Source organism: Somniosus microcephalus, chromosome 9 (assembly GCF_052327205.1).
Source record: "Somniosus microcephalus isolate GS21.2 chromosome 9, FLI_Smic_1.0, whole genome shotgun sequence".
Taxonomy (NCBI): domain Eukaryota; kingdom Metazoa; phylum Chordata; class Chondrichthyes; order Squaliformes; family Somniosidae; genus Somniosus; species Somniosus microcephalus.
Window position 1 is genome coordinate 216304007 of NC_140995.1, and position 17896 is coordinate 216321902.

Genomic DNA, 17896 nt, shown 5'->3' on the forward strand with positions numbered 1-17896 from the left:
ACCTTGTGACCCCACCTCATTGTTCTTTGATGTAATGTTTCCCTGACTGACCTGTTTGGACACCATTCACACCTTTGACTGCTGTGATTATCTCTCTGCCGAGGTGTGATAAATGGCAGTTGGAAAGGTTACCTGTAAACATCTGACATGATTCTCTGACTATATAAGCTGTGTCTTTATGCATTTCTCCACTTCACCTGAAGAAGGAGCAGCGCTCCGAAAGCTTGTGATTTCAAATAAAGCTGTTGGACTATAACCTGGTGTTGTGTGATTTCTTACATCTGCTTGTCATTGTGCTCAGAGCTCTTTTCAACTGCTGGGACTCTGCGGAAATTTGACTTCCATTACCTGGATTCCTCTGCCATCAGGACTACGCTGCTCTACTGACTACACTGTTTGACTCAGCTGCTGTGAATCTGCTCTGCTATTCAGTTGCTTCAAGTTTTCAAAGTTGAAGCCCGTGGAATAAAGGGAACAGTGGCAGCATGGATATGAAATTGGCTGGGTGACAGGAAACATAGAGCAGCGGTGAACAGTTGTTTTTCAGACTGGAGGAAGGTACACAGTGGTGTTCCCCAGGGATCGGTACTAGGACCACTGCTTTTCTTGATATATATTAATGATTTAGACTTAGGTGTACAAGGCACTATTTCAAAATTTGCAGATGACACAAAACTTGGAAGTATAGTGAACAATGAGGAGGATATAAATAGACCTCAAGAGGACATAGACATGCTGGTGGAGTGGGCGGACACGTGGCAGATGAAGTTTAACGCAGAAAAGTGCGAAGTGATACATTTTGCTACGAAGAACGATGAGAGGCAATATAAACTAAAGGATTATATTCTAAAGGGGGTGCAGGAGCAGAGAGAGCTGGGGGTATATGTGCGCAAACCGTTGAAGGTGGCAGGGCAAGTTGAGAAAACGGTTAAAAAAGCATACGGGATCCTGGGCTTTATAAAGGCATAGAGTACAAAAGCAAGGAAGTTATGATGAACCTTTATAAAACACTGGTTCGGTCACAACTGGAGTATTGTGTCCACTTCGATCACCACACTTTAGGAAGGATGTGAAGGCTTTAGCGAGGGTGCAGAAAAGATTTACAAGAATGGTTCCACGCAGCGAGTGGTCATGATCTGGAATACACAGCCTGAAAAGGTGGTGGAGGCCGATTCAATTGTGGCTTTCAAAAGGGAATTAGATAAGTACCTGAAAGAAAAGAAAATTGCAGGGCTACGGAGAGAGGGCAGGGGATTGGGACTAGTTGAAGTGCTCTTGCAGAGAGCCGGTATGGCCGAATGGCCTCCTACTGTGCTGTAACGATTCTATGATTCTGTCATCTCTACTTCACCTACCATCTATTTCATCAGCATGGGTGCCCTTGAAACACGCTCACCTTGGTCCTCAGAATCCCACCACGGTCAGCCCCAACACCAGCAGCACCAGGCACACCAGCACAAGCACAGAATTTTTTAAGCTGCTGAATTCTTTTCTCAAATTGGTTTCTGATCTCCTGGACTTCTCTAGACATTTAGACTACGGGTTGATTTTACAAACCTCGCCGTGTCCATGGCGGGCGATGTCGGTGGTGGGTCCCGGCCCCACTGCTGGCTCCAGCCCGACCTCTGAAATGAATTTCCCCTGACTGTGGTTGTTAAGCCCGCCCAGCACGTTTCCCGGTCAATTAGAGGAAATGGGTCTGGTGACATCATTTGATGATGCGTCATCTGCCGGTTTCCTTAAAAGGGACCAAGTCCAAATTTATTTTGACATTTGTACTGTGTGTGCTACAGCACTGAGGTGCTGCAAACACTGACAAGCATTGCACAGAGGTGCAGGGCTGCACCCAGGTTCTCCCATGACTCCCTTCATATACTTATGGATGGAGTCACAGCACACAGGGAGGTCCTCTTCCCTTCCCATAGCCAGAAGAGACCTCCCCAGGAGATCAACACAGCCTAGTTGCACATTGCAGAGGACGACACAAGCAGGGATGTGGTCAGGAGGACCAGGCTGCAGTGCCTCAAACCTTTCAATGATCTCAGTACATCACGACACGTTAGTACAAAGTCACACTTAACCTCATCCTGCTGTGCCTCTCATCACATCCCCATCACTCTGCCTTCCCTACCCTACCCTACTCCTGCACATCCTTACTCACACCAACTTACTTTGCACCTCCACCCATCCCTCTCTATCTACATTGTCACATCCCCATCTCACTAGCCACCCCTCACACTCACCCTAGTGCAATCATAACAACTAACAAAACATAAGGGTAGGCACTTGGGTGTTTTATGCAATGTTCATGTAAAGTTTCTGTTAATGTGCTGTCAAACATTGAAATCTTTATTTTCAACATTTTGCGTTCTTGGATAGATTTGTGTGCATCGATGGAAGTGGTTTAGTGAGTTGCAGTGAATGGTGAGACATAACGGTACCCCCCGCAATGGTGATGAATACGAAAGGAATGGCTTGGGCATTGTCGGGATGCTTTATGGTGTTGGGTGATGCCAACCTGGTGCATCATGTGGCAGCCAGGGTGTACAGCATCAAGTGAAGTAAATCTGGCCTCCCAGGCAGCAATGTGGTCGGATGCTGATGCCCCGTGACTGTGCAGCATTAGTTGATTGCGGAGAAGGTTGCTGCTGTTGTTGGTGCTGCTGGTGTGCCTGGTGATGCTGGTGTTGCGGCTAATCGTGGTGGGATTCTGAGGACCAAGGTGAAAGAGTTTCAAGAACACCCATGCTGATGGAATAGATGGCAGGTGAAGTAGAGATGACAGAAGCGATCTGTCAATGGTGAGAGAGAAGCGATCTGTCAATGGTGGGAGAGGTAATGAGGTCAGACAAATGGAGACTTGTATAAAGACTTGCAGCATCCTGAATCTCTAGTAGAAATGCAGTTTGGAGAAGCTAGTGGTTAAGGGAACATTTCTCAATCAGCTGGGAGCTTTGAATTGACATTTGAAGCGGTCAACTCATCAGCTAATTCAATGGCCACTGACCTCCCGCCTCAGCTTCACAGACGAGGCACAGCGGGAAACCGGTGGGCGACGTGTCAAATCAAAAAATCTGGGGGAAAAAATTGCTAAGTGGCTGTAAACAAGCCACTAATGATTTTAATTGCCTCCCCGCCGCTGCGTGTTGGAGCTGCTCAGCGCTGACAAACCTGACATTTGGTAAAGGCGCGTGGCGACAGGTTCCCAAACCTCTGGGGGGAAAAAAAACTTTCCCACCTGACCCGCCACTGATCGCGCACGCTGACCCCCTGCAAAATACAGCCGTACGTTTCTGCTTTGAATTACACTACTACGCTTCTGCACTGGATTACACTAAGACTTACTTGCTGTGTCTCTAATTCTGTTGCTAAAAGATTTTTTAAATAACTTCTAAACTGCGTCTGTCTCTCTGCTGAACTTTTCAGCTTTGTTGGCTTCTGACTAGAGACAGCTTCACTGCTTTCCTCCCTCAACCTCTTCACCAAGTGACTTCTCATCCCTGGTGATTTCAACCTCCATCTCAATTCATCATGCACTCTCTTCTGAGTTCACTAGCCTCCTATCCTCCCTTAATCTCTCCCTCCATGTAAACTCCCCAACCCATATTCACAGCCACCCCCTCGACCTTGCCATCTCTCGTGGCTTCGCTACTCCCATCGTGTCAATCGCAGATAATGCCATCTCTGACCCACATTCCCCTCCCCCAATCCTACTGCCTTCTGTGTCCGCCCCGGGAAAAAACTCTCTCCCAACTCTCTTACAACTGCACTTATGAAATCCCAACTGTCCAGTCTTTGGCCCTCCATGCACCATGACATTTCTGCAGCTATTGATCTGCTCAACCACACCCTCACCACCACTTTTGATGCCCTAGTCCTTATTAAAAACAATTACTCTCTCTCTCTCTCACCCTGGCCGTTGCCGCTGGTACGGCCCTCATCTTTCCTCCCTTGAACGCAGACTTGAACGGATATGGCGGACAACTGGTTCAGCCATTCACCGCCAGATCTGGCTGGGCCACAAAAAGCATTATCGAGTCCTGCTCTTGACTGCCAAAACTACTCACTATTCCAGGATCACTCTGGACTGCAAAGATAACCCCGGCTATTTTCTACTGCTAACCGTCTTCTTAAACCCCTCTCCCCTGACATCTGACAAGTGTGAGGAGCTCATGGACTTCTTTGTCTCTAAGGTTGAGGCCATCCATTCAGCTACCTCTGCCACTTCCCTTCCTTCCTCTAGCCTACCGGACCACATTTCCTCCAAAGTTCCCACCTGCCCTAGCCCTGAACTTACATCTTTCTCCAGTTCCTCTCCAATCTCCCCTCATGACCTCTTTGCGCTCATCTTGTCCATGACACCCACTTCCTGCTCCCTCGACTCTATTCCCACCAAACTTCTGACCACCCAACTTCCTTTTCTGGCTCCCGTGTTAGCCGACATTGTTAACAGTTCTCTTTCCTCAGGTACTGTCCTCCTCTCCCTCAAATCTGCCGTCATCACCCCTCTCCACAAAAAATCAACCCTTGACCCCGCCATCCTTGCAAACTACCACCCCATCTGCAACCTCCCTTTCCTCTCCAAAGTCCTTCAATGTGTTGCCGCCTCCCAAATCCATGCCCATCTTTCCCACAACTCCATATTTGAATCCCTCCAATCAGGCTCTCATCAAAGTCACAAATTACATTCTTTGTGACGGTGACAAAGGTAAACTCTCCCTCCTCATCCTTCTTGACTTGTCTGCAGTCTTTGACACGGTTGATCACTCCATCCTCCTCCAATGGCTCTCCGTCATCCAGCTGGGTGGAGCACCTTGGGACATTTTATGACATTAAAGGTGCTATATAAATACAAGTTGTTGTTGTTGTCCGGTAATATGTTTGGGTGACGTGGCTGTCATGGTTGAATAGCTGCCAGTGTGTGCAAGCTGTGAGTTACGGGTGCGAGGCTTGCAACAGTGCGAAGTGTGTGAGGGCGAGAATAAGCGTATGAATTGAAGGGTTGAGTGCTGATTGATAGAAATTGATGGTAGGTGGGTGTTGGGGGTGTAGCGAATTGAGCAGTGGATGAGGCTAGTGGTGCAGTTGGTAGAATATGCCATTTGAAGATGAAGTCACTCACCTTGACAATTCATGTCAGATCGTTAAACTCCTTCCTGTACTGCATCCATGTTCTTGGAGCAACACTCCTCATACTGACCTCCACCGCTGCTTCTTCCCACTGCCTCCTGAGCATATGTCTGGAGGGCCTCCTGCCCCCCCCCGTGGATACAAGATGTCTCTCCTTCGCTTCACATCTTGCACCAAGACCTCCAGTGCATTGTCAGAAAACCTTGATGCTCGCTCTCTCGCATGTTCAGCCATTCCTCAAAGTATCACAGCCCAGATTCACTTTACAAGAAAACTCTCACCACTTCTTGCAGCCACAATGCACCTCCCTTGCAGGCTGCCTTTAAGTAGCGCTAGCCACTTGCGATATCGGGCCCCCCTGCTGATACGCTGGCTGCACGCAACATCTAACAAATTAATTTATACATATGACCTCTATTTCAATGGTTTATGATGACAGTTGGAACTTTTTTGCATCACATTAACCTTATGTAATGTCAGGCATAAACATCAAATATGACAGAAATAACACAAATAGCAAACACATTATATATATATGATGCAGCGACAGCAACACACACACAACCCCACAACCAATCAAATCAGGATTTTTTGTTGAGCTCTGCTTTGTCAGCAACAGTGCTTGGACCTCAAATGGAACACAATGTCCAGGACTGTAGTAACTGACCTCAATAATATCACTCCACTTTCAGAACATTTACAACTACCTTAAAAAAAAATTAAAACAAGTTTAAACATTTTTTTAAATGACGTATTCTATTTATGTACTAAATAGGGCCTATGTTAAGGATAAATGATTTATGGAAAATAAACAACCTGTGTTCCCACTTATAGAAACTTACCCTTACCTCTAGCACTCAAACTGAACATACAGTATACTGACTTCTCAAAGCAACTCAAGTCCCCTCAGTATATTCATTACCGTCAACCACTAACCTATACTTTAATTCTTGATTTAACTTCATAAAGCAAATCCAAATTTATGAGGCCAGTCATTGTTTGAAATAATATTTTAATGTTGTACTAACTGGTTGATTCAGCTTAAAAATGTTTCAGATTCCCACTGAAATTAATGAATATGAATGTTCCTTGTCATCTTTAAATAAATTACAACTCCAAGTGGTTTTCCGAGGCAGGGTTCAAGCAATGGCAAATCAAGATTAGTTTATAAGTTTCTGTGCTGTATATTCTATGTAATAATAGGAGTAGTGGGAAAATCATTTTATTCTATTGATGAGCAAAATTTTCATAACTTTACTTATTAGGTCATCCTCGCTTGTGGCCTACAGTCCTCAATCCAGCAATATTGGTCCCTGCTCACTGAATTAGGTCTCTTTCAACAACAACAACTTGCATCTATATAGCGCCTCTAATGTCTCATTTTGTGCTTCACAGAGGTGTAAATCAGAAATAAATGGATGCCGAGCCAAGGAGGAGATATTAGAAGCTTGATCAGAGGTTGGCTTTAAGGAGGAGAGGGGGGAGCAGAAGCTTAGGCAGGGAATTCCTGGGGCCTAGGCAGCTGAAGGCACGGCTGCCAATGGTTGGGCGAAGTGAGGAGGGTTATATTGTTTGGTCCATCAGATCTATTAATCATCATGAATAATTTTTAACAGAACAATTTCTGTTACTTTATACAGACACATAGCACATTGAATGTTTTAAACCCCAACAGCTACAGATCACATGCTGTAGATCATAGACTAAACAAGCTAACGTTTTTTATAACATCGGTGTGACACATCACTTTAAATTAGTAAAAAGCGTACCTAAGTTTTATTCCTATCTTCCAAACTATAAAATATATTTGTATCTAACATATATGCTATAAATAAATAGAAAACATATTAAAGATTTGTCAAATACAGTAATTATCCAGTGGCAGACCAACATCATAAATGCATCTGCCACTTTGGTGCCCGTGTATTATTCAGTCAATTCTGGCCAATGGATAGATAGCTAATCTATCAGGTTTTGCAAAAGTCTCCTATCAACACACTCTGCAATGACAACAGAATGTAGTGGAACAGTTTGTGATGCTGATGCAACAGAACTGCAGGAATCATGGTCCCCATTTCACAAAAAAGATATAGCACTGGAAAAAAGTGCAAAAAAGATTTACAAGGATGGTACCAGAACTAAGTGGGTACAACTATCAGGAAAGAATGGCTCTTTTCTCTAGAAAAGGGAAGACTTCTCTTTGTGTCTTCTCACTGTTCCCAGTGTGACGTAGTAGAAGGATTCGCAGGCTGATTAACAGTCTGTCCGACCGTGTTAACGCTCCTTCCATGGTCATAACTATCTTTATACCAGCTGATAGGTTGGTTAGTCCTATACGGCAGGAGGGTTTTATGGGCTCCCACAACCCATACGATGAGGGGGCGCCACCCACACCAACAGGGCCCCAGTATCCCGCTGGGTGTCAACCCAGAATTCAAAGCCAGAGCTCAGACTCCACTCGCCGGGACTATCTGGAGTGGGGTTCAAACCCTGCACCTTTTGGCCCAGAGGTGGGAATGCTACCACTGCGCCAAAGGCTCGCTCCTAAGAGAAGACGGAGAGCTGACCCAATAGAGGTTTTTAAAATTATGAAGGGCTTTGATTCTGCCGTTTCCCTCCCTTCCCCAGCCCACTGAGCCAAACTTCCCCTAAGCATTCCCCCCTACCCTAACCCTGAACTCGCATCTTTCTCTAGTTTCTCTCCTATCTCCCATCATGTCCTGTCCGATCTCATCTTGTCCACAAGACCCACCTCTTGCTCCCTCGACCCTATTTCCACCAAACTGCTGACCTCCCTGGCCTCCATGTTAGCGGATATTGTTAACAGTTCCCTCTCCCCTTCAAATCTTCAAAAATCCACTCTTGACCCCTCTGTTCTTACAAACTACCACCCCATCTCCAACTTCCGTTTCCTCTTCATAGTCCTTGAACATGCTGTCGCCTCCCAAATCTGTGCCCATCTTTCCCGCAACTCCATGTTTGAATCCCTCCAATCAGGTTTCCGCCCCTCCCACAGTACTGAAATGGTCTTTATTAAAGCCACAAATTGCATCCGTAGTAAACGATCCCTCCTCGTCCTTCTCAACCTGTCTGCAGCCTTCGATACGGTTGACCACACCATCCTGCTCCAAGGCCTCTCCTCCGTCATCCAGCGGGACTGCTCTCACATGGTTCCATTCTTATCTATCCAGTCATAGCCAGAGAATCACCTGCAATGGCTTCTCCTCCCACTCCCAGTTACCTCTGGAGTCCTCCAAGGATCTTCAATTTCTCATCTATATGCTGCCCCTCGGTGACATCATCCAAAACCATAACATCAGGTTGCACATGTACGCTGACAACACCCAGCTCTACCTCACCACCGCTCAGTCAACCCCTCCACTGTCTCTGATTTATTACACTGCTGATCAGACAACCAGTACTAGATGAGCAGAAATGTCCTCCATCTAAATATTGAGAACACTGAAGCCATGGTCTTCAGTCCCCACCACAAACTCCGTTCCCTAGGCGCCGACTCCGTCCATCTCCCTGGCAACTGTCTGAGGCTGAACGAGACCGTTCGCAACCTTGCTGTCGCATTTGATACCGAGATGAGTTTCCGACCACATATCTGCTCCATCACCAAGACCATCTACTTCCAACTCCATAACATTGCCCAACTCCGCTCCAGCCACAGCTAATCTGTAGCTGAAACCCTCACCCATGCCATTGTTACCTCTATACTTGACTATTCCAATGCACTCCTGGCTGGCCTGCCATCTTCCACCCTTCATAAACTTATCTAAAACTCTGCTGCCCGTATCCTAACTTGCACCAAGTCCTGTTCACCCATCACCCCCGTGTTCGCTGACCTACAATGGCTCGCGGTCCGGCAACGCCTCAATTTTAATATTCTTATCCTTCTTTTCAATTCCCTCTGTGGTCTTGCTCCTCCCGAACTCTGTAGACTCCTCCAGCCCTACAAGATCTCTACTCTCCTCTGGCCTCTTACACATCCCCAATTTTCATTTCTCCACCATTGGCGGCCGTGTCTTCAGCTGCCAAGGCCCTGAAGCTCTGGAAGTCCCTCCCTAAACTTCTCCGCCTCTCTCTCCTCCTTGAAGATGCTCTTTAAAACCTACCTCTTTGACCAAGCTTTTGGTCACCTGTCCTAATAGCATCTTGTGGCTCGGTGTCAAATTTTGTTTGATAACATTTCTGTGAAATGCCTTGTGATGTTTTACTACATTAAAAGGTGTTATATAAATGCAAGTCGTTGTTGAAAGTGTAGACGTGGAGAGGATGTTTCCAGTTTGCTGGGGGGGGGGGGGGGGGGTCAGTCAAAAACTAAGCCATAAATACAAGGTAGTCACTAATAAATCCAATAAGGAATTCAGGAGAAACATCTTTACTCAGACAGTGGTGAGAATGAGGTGACTAGCATAGATGCATTTAAGGGGAAGCTAGATAAATACGAGGGAGAAAGGAATGGAATATTATGCTGATAGGGTGAGATGATGTAGGGTGGGAGGAGGCTTTCATGGAGCATAAACACTGACGTGGACCAGCTGGGCCGAATGGCCTGTTTGTGTTGTACATTCTATGTAATACAAGATACATGTGGCTCCATCCAGTGTTGTCCCCAGAATTGACTAAAGCGTAATGATGGGTATGAAATATTCATGCTATGTCCAAGTGAATGGTGAAAGAAGCATCCAGGAGTTTCCTTCTACATTTTATCCTTTCAATCTTAGGTAAGGATTACATTTGAAAAGAGCGAGAGCGGGAGAACAGTTTGAAAAGAGCGAGAGCCGGAGAGGAGAACAGTTTGAAAAGAGCGAGAGCGGGAGAACAGTTTGAAAAGAGCGAGAGCCGGAGAGGAGAACAGTTTGAAAAGAGGCTGGAGTAATCTGGTTAACCGGGGCTCAGCAAGTCTTTGTTTCAGGGCCTATAAAAGCAGGCTTTGAAGTGCGATTTTGCAATGAGTGCGATTTCAGCAGAGTGCTGAGAGTTGGGTGAGTCAGGGAGTTAGGTGAGGCAAGGCCTCAGAGCTTCGGCGGGTGCTTCAGCAGTAGAGCGGGCCTACAAAGGGCTCCAGAAACCAGGTAGGGCTTACTTTGATGGTGGTATTGAATTATTTTAATTTGGATTGATTAAAAGGGTAGGTCATGCCAGGAGAGCCCAGCCCCGTGATGTGCTCCTCTTGCTCTATGTGGGAATTCAGGGACGTTGCCAGTGTCCCTGACCAACACGTGTGCCAGAAATGCATCCAGCTGCAGCTACTAACGGACCGTCTTGGGACGCTGGAGCTGCGGGTGGATGGGTTGTGGAGCATTCGCGATGCTGAGAGGGTCACGAATTACTCGTACAGTGAGTTGGTCACGCCGCAGGGTAGGGCTGCAGAGGCAGAGGGGAAATGGGTGACCACCAGGCGGAACAATATAAGCAGGCAGGTAGTGCAGGGGACCCCTGTGGCCATCTCCCTTTCAACCAGGTTTACCGCTTTGGATACTGTTGGGGGGGGTATGACTTATCAGGGGAAGGCGGCAGCAGCCAACTTCCTGGCACTGGGGGTGCTCCTGCTGCCCAAAAAGGGAGGAAAAAGAGTGGGAGAGCAATAGTGGTAGGGGATTCTATAGTTAGGGGAACAGATAGGCGTTTCTGTGGCCGTAGACGTGAATCCAGGATGGTTTGTTGCCTCCCTGATGCCAGGGTCAAGGATGTCACTGAGCGGCTGCAGGGCATTCTGGAGGGGGAGGGCGAACAGCCAGAGGTCGTGGTCCACATTGGTACCAACGACATAGGTAAAAAGAGGGATGAGGTTCTGCAGCAAGAATTTAGGGAGCTGGGTAGAAGATTAAAGAGCAGGACCTCAAAAGGTTGTAATCTCTGGATTACTCCCGGTGCCACGTGCTAGTGAGTATAGGAATAGGAAGATAGAACAGATGAATGAGTGGCTAAAGGGATGGTGCAGGAGGGAGAGCTTTAGTTTCCTGGATCACTGGGTCTGCTTCTGGGAAAGGTGGGACTTGTACAAGTCGGATGGTTTACACCTGAACCAGAGGGGGACCAATATCCTTACGGGGAGGTTTGCTAGCACTGTTGGGGGGGGGGGGGGGGGGGGGTTTAAACTAACTTGGCAGGGGGATGGGATACAGAGTGGAGCTATAGTAGGGGGTGAATTACAGCCAAATACGGAGGAAAAAACAAGTCAGCTGGGAAGGCAGAGCAAATATGTGAAGGCAAAAGGCAATATGGGAAGGCTGGAAGGCATTTATTTTAATGCAAGGAGTCTTGCAAATAAGGTGGATGAACTGAAGTTGTTGTTGAACACATGGGAGTACGATATTGTTGCTATCACGGAGACATGGTTGAGGGAGGGTCAGGACTGGCAGCTCAATATTCCGGGGTATAGAATCTTCAGGCGAGACAGAGGGGGGTGTAAAAGGGGAGGGGGTGTTGTAATATTAATTAAGGAGTCAATTACTGCTGTAAGGAGGGATGATATATTAGCGGGTTCCTCTAATGAGGCCATATGGGTAGAACTTAAAAACAAAAAGGGGGCAAGCACTTTGCTGGGAGTGTACTATAGGCCCCCAAATAGTCAGGGGGAGATAGAGGAACAGATATGTAGGCAAATCTCAGAGAAGTGCGAAAATAATAGGGTAATAATAGTGGGAGATTTCAACTTCCCCAATATAAATTGGGACAGTCAGAGTGTGAAAGGCTTAGAGGGTGCAGAATTCTTAAAGTGCATCCAGGAGAGCTTTTTGAGCCAACATGTAGAAAGTCCTACAAGAGAGGGGGCGGTACTGGACCTAATTCTAGGGAATGTAGCCGGGCAAATGGTGGAAGTGTCAGTAGGAGAGCATTTTGGCGACAGTGACCATAATTCAGTGAGATTTAAGGTGGTCATGGAAGAAGACAAAGACGGCCCGGAAATAAGGGTTCTAAATTGGGGGAAGGCCTATTTTAATATGATAAGGCAGAATCTGGCAAAAGTGGACTGGGAGCAGATACTTATAGGAAAATCCACATCAAAGCAGTGGGAGACTTTCAGAAGGGAAATAGAGAGAGTACAACGCCAACATGTTCCCGTAAAGGTCAAGGGTGGGACCAACAAGTAAAGGGAACCTTGGATGACAAGGGATATACAAAAATGCATTAGGAAAAAAAGGGGGGCTTTTGGCAGTTACAAAAGACTTAAGACGGAGGAAGCCCTAGAGGAGTATAAAAAGTGCAGGGGCATACTTAAAAAAGAAATTAGGAGAGCGAGGAGGGGCCATGAAATAACACTGGCGAGCAAAATAAAGGAAAATCCTAAGATGTTTTATAAGTATATTAAGGGCAAGAGGATAACCAGGGAAAGGGTAGGGCCCATTAGGGACCAAAGTGGCAATCTGTGTGTAGAGCCAGATGATGTAGGCGGGGTTTTAAATGAATTTTTTGCATCTGTGTTCACTATGGAGAAAGACGATGTAGACATAGAAATCGGGCAAGGGGACTGTGATATACTTGAACATATTAGCATCGAGAGGGAAGAGGTACGAGAGGTTTTAGCAGGCCAAAAAGTGGATAAATCCCCAGGCCCGGATGAGATGTATCCCAGGCTGCTGTGTGAGGCAAAGGAGGAGATTGCAGGGGCTCGGACACAAATTTTCAGAACCTCTCTGGCCACAGGGGATGTACCAGAGGACTGGAGAACAGCTAACATAGTACCATTATTCAAGAAGGGTAGCAGGGATAAACCAGGAAATTACAGGCCAGTGAGCCTAACATCTGTGGTAGGGAAATTATTGGAAAAGATTCTGAGGGACAAAATCAGTCTCCACTTTGAGAGGCAAGGATTAATCGGGGATAGTCAGCATAGCTTTGTCAAGGGTAAATCATGTCTGACCAATCTGATTGAATTTTTCGAGGGGGTGACTAGGTGTGTGGATGAAGGAAATGCTGTGGATGTGGTATACATGGACTTCAGTAAGGCTTTTGACAAAGTCCCGCATAGGAGACTGGTCAAGAAGGTAAGAGCCCATGGGATCCAGGGTGCCTTGGCACGTTGGATCCTAAACTGGCTGAGTGGCAGGAGGCAGAGGGTGATGGTCGAAGGTTGCTTTTGTGACTGGAAGCCTGTGTCCAGTGGGGTACCTCAGGGATCGGTGCTGGGTCCCTTGCAGTTTGTGATCTACATAAATGATTTGGAGGAGAATGTAAAAGGTATGATCAGTAAGTTCGCAGATGACACGAAAATTGGTGGGGTGGTAAATTGCGAGGAGGAAAGCCTCAGGCTACAGGACGATATAAACGGGTTGGTCAGATGGGCGGAAAAGTGGCAAATGGAATTTAACCCTGAAAAGTGCGAGGTGATGCATTTTGGACGGACAAATAAGGCAAGGGAATACACAATGAGCGGTAGGACCCTAGGAAGTACAGAGGGTCAGAGGGACCTTGGTGTACATGTACATAGATCCCTGAAGGCAGCGGAACAGGTAGATAAGGTGGTTAAAAAGGCATATGAGATACTTGCCTTCATTAGCCGAGGCATAGAGTATAAGAGCAGGGAGGTTATGATGGAGCTGTACAAAACGCTGGTAAGGCCACAGCTGGAGTACTGTGTGCAGTTCTGGTCGCCTCACTATAGGAAGGATGTGATTGCATTGGAGAGGGTGCAGAGGAGATTTACCAGGATGTTACCTGGGCTGGAGCGCCTCAGCTATGAAGAAAGACTGAACAGGCTGGGGTTGTTTTCCTTGGAGCAAAGAAGGCTGAGGGGGGACCTGATTGAGGTGTACAAAATGATGAGGGGCATAGATAGGGTAGATAAAGAGGAACTTTTCCCCTTAGTAGGGGGGTCAATAACAAGGGGGCATAGATTCAAGGTAAGGGGCAGGAGGTTTAGAGGGGATTTGAGGAGGAACTTTTTCACCCAGAGGGTGGTTGGAGTCTGGAACTCACTGCCTGAAAGGGTGGTAGAGGCAGGAACCCTCACAACATTCAAGAAGCATTTGGATGAGCACTTGAAATGCCATTGCATACAAGGCTATGGACCAAATGCTGGAAAATGGGATTAGATTGGACAGGGCTTGATGGACGGCGCAGACACGATGGGCCAAAGGGCCTCTTTCTGTGCTGTATAATTCTATGACTCTATGACTCTATTACATAAAAGGTACAGCACAGAAACAGGCCATTCGGCTCCATGCCAGTATTTATGCTCCACACGAGCCTCCACCCATCCTTCTTCATCTAACCCTATTAGCATAACCTTCTATTCCTTTCTCCTTCATGTGTTTATCTAACTTCCCCTTAAATGAATCTGTTTTTTGCCTCAACTAGTCCCTGTGGTAGCGAGTTCCACATTCTCACCACTCTCTATAGTGTCTGGGGAGAACACACTGAGCTGGTTAACACTCAAGTGGCCACAGATTGATCACTGATGCTGGTAGTGATCCTACCTCGGTTCCAAGGGACTGCCTAAGAAGATTGGAGCAGACTGAGTTTTTCCAGCATTTTCTGTTGTTATTAAAACATTTTGGGTGGAATGCAGTTTTTGTGAAGAGCACTGATATCAGTAAGCCAGATAAACCTGGTGACAGTGCTCTCGTCACTAGAAATTTACCAGAACAAGAAATTTGCATCTCATTTATACCTAAAACAAACAACTGGACTTTGCTGTAATGTGTGTATATAACATGTAAACGAGTTAAGTGCCTCACCCTCCTTCACTCTCCACCTCCTCCGAACCATATCCAGCACCTGCAGCAGCTCCATCCTCCGGGTCCCGCTCGCTCCTCTTCCTCTTCCTGGGCGCTATGTGGCTGGGGCCGGGGCCGGGGCTGGTTCTCTTTCTCGGACTCCGATCCGGGGCGACCTGACCCAGTTCTTTTCGCACCCGCTCCTCTAAGCGAGACACGGTGTCCTTCAGGGTTTTCACCTCGCTCTTCACCTCTTCCAAGCTGCGGGTCAGCTCGTTGAACTTCTCCAAGATGTCGGTCTGCCGTAGGAAGAGCTGGCGCTCTGCCCCGGAACCCGAGGCTTTTAAATCGTTGCGATGGTCGGTCGGGCTCCTTGGCCTGAAGATGCTGCTGCTGCTGCCCTTCTGTGTTCTTTGGTACCAAGCAACGGCGAGCGTGACGCCGGCGGCCCCGGCTAACAAGCCCAGTGTCAGGGCCTTGCCTTCGGATGACTGCGCCATGTCCTCGAGCGCAGGGCGGCGCGAGAGAGAGCGAGCGAGCGCCGGGCTCCAACTGACGTAAACTGAGCGCGCCGGACTCCAACTGACGTGAACCGAGAGCCGGGCTCCAACTGACCTGAACCGAGCGCGAGCGGCGTCTGAAGCCAAACCGAAAGCTTCTGGGCCTATGCGTGTGTGTCCCAACACCTTCACCTCCTCTCCGACAAACAGCTCGGTTTATTCGTTCTTACATCAAAGTATTTTTTTCTCTCTCTGCTATTAGACGGGATTCATAACCGCCCACTGGAGTTTGTGTTCTGCCGGGTTCAAAAAAAGTCAATTTTGACTGATGATGATCAGGAGTCGAAAGGCCACTGAGCAGGGCCAGTGAGTTGATTTATTTATTTTTTGCAACCAGGTATTGACAGTCTCAGAATTGTTGGTCTACACAGCGAATACATTTGGGAAATATTTTGTGTTCAAAACACGTTTCACAATAATATTGCAGTGTTTTTTTTTACCTGTTTTTGCTCTTGTGTACCATTCCGCCCCAGGGGCCAATTATTGACGCATCTGGGATCAGCTAGAATAGAATACCCAGCTGCATTGTCATCTTTACTCAACAACAACTTGTATTTATATAGCGCCTTTAACGTAGTAAAAAATTCCAAGGCACTTCACAGGAGCGTTATCAAGCAGAATTTGACACCGAGCCACATCAGGAGATATTAGGACAGGTGACCAAAAGCTTGGTCAAAGTGGTAGATTTGAGCTCCCAGGCTTCATTTCCATATGAAAGATGAGACCATCACCCGAACCTAGCAAGAATCACTGCTAGGCTGGTGAGCAAGAATTCGGGTGGCAGGAGCCACTCGGCACAAGGTAAGTCTATCGGAGGACTCCAGAAGGGTCGGGGCAGGGTGAAGGGTTAATTGCTGTCCTAGCTCTTTTGGGCCATCCCAGACCAGACGTTCACCTTCAACTTAAGTTAGAGATAGCCGAATTCCATAAGACGCTTAAATGGGTCTAAAGGTTCAGGCTGCCTCTCCCTAAAGGAAAAGAATGACTAAAGATGTTACCGTCCTCCGGATAGTACTTTTGATAAGCTGAATTAGACTGTAACCTTACGGATATTGGGGCAGTAATTCCTCCCCAAACGCGTGAGTACGGAAGGGGCACTCACGCGTCTGGCCGGAGGAAATGCCGGTTTTCAGCATGCACAGCGCATGCACTGAAAACCGGCATTTCCTCTCCTCTAACCCAAGAGGTGAAGAGGCTAGCGCGTGTGCCGTAGGGGGCAGCACGTGCGTCTTGGATTTCCTCTGTTTTGGGGGATTTGCGCATGTCTAAAGGCCTCCGGTCTTTACGCTTGTAAAAAGCACACGTAAGTATTTATTTTTACAGGTAAGTGGTGTTTTAGTGTAATTTAGAATTTTTTTTCCCCACAGGTTTATTATTTTAAAGAATCTACAATAAGGTAAGTTTAGTTTTAGACCCTTTATATTAAAAATTTATTTTTTTCAAAAAAAAATTATTGTTTAAATTATTTTTTTTAACTTATTTATACTTAATTTAATGGTTGGGATGTTTTTTAAATTTTTATTTAAAGTTTAAATAGTGTTTTGGGCCACCGTAGTTTTCATGAGTTTGACAGTTCTTACTCTCAAACTCATGAATGAACCTTCCCCTCCCCTGATTGGTTGTACAGTGCTCACCTGATCCCAGCCGGCACATCGCACTAACTACGCCGCTGGATCAGGTAAGCACTGCGCGCTGACATCTGAACCGGGCCTGTGACAGGAAATGCAAGCAGGCCCGGGCTTCAGATGTCAGCGCGCAGGGTGAGTGCAGATCGGGGGCTTGCACGCGCGGCAAGCCCCCAACACCAAGTTCTGGGCCATTATGAGGGTCCAGAATACACCCCAGAATTCTGCAACTCCTTACAAAAAAGTGTACAGAATTTGTGGGTTTGCAAGTCTATACAGAATTACTCGTTGAGACAATTCTAAAAATATATCGTTTTATTTAAGAGCCGACATTCAGTTAACATCTGTTGAATCAGTCGCAACATTAACAATTCAAATACAATTAGCTTACATTTCTTATTTTTCAGAGATCCTTATTCTCAAATCTTTACTTCGTTACATTTCTTATTTCTTACTTATTTCTAAATCCAGAACATCCACCAAAAATCAATACCTTGATTTACCCGAGACTCAAAGTTAAATACTTGCAGAGATGCCTCTGGAAAGCTGAGAAACACCCTGCCCGTTCAGCGTGTTCTGACGTTCTGTTTGAAAAGCTTATTTTTATACCCTTTTGGCTTTGGTTTCTTCTTTGATGTTCTCTGCTGATGTCAGCTAATTCTCTTTATTGATACCTCTTTCGAATGCTTTCTATTTATTATCAATTCTACTATTGCATGCATAATTATTTCTCTACTTTTAGGTGTTCCAAATACGTGTCATAAAATAGCTACTATCGATTTATCTCCTTGATGTAATTTTTATTATCAGACATTGTGTCTCCGTGGTTTTCCACGTTCAACACAAAAACAATGCAATTGCTTGGTGTATCTATTGAAGTCATATTTTCAAAGCCTTCTTGTTGGTATGG

At 46.4% G+C, this 17896-nt stretch overlaps 1 protein-coding gene across 1 annotated transcript in view; it reads right to left on the minus strand.

The window, feature by feature from the left end:
* rmdn2 (regulator of microtubule dynamics 2) overlaps window positions 1-15394 on the minus strand; it is a 198599-nt gene extending 183205 nt beyond the window's left edge. Inside the window, exon 1 of the mRNA XM_085997891.1 lies at window positions 14823-15394. Coding sequence (XP_085854017.1) covers window positions 14823-15301 — 479 coding nt within the window. The 5' untranslated portion in view covers window positions 15302-15394. The remainder of the gene's footprint in view (window positions 1-14822) is intronic.
* Window positions 15395-17896: the final 2502 nt, after the last annotated feature.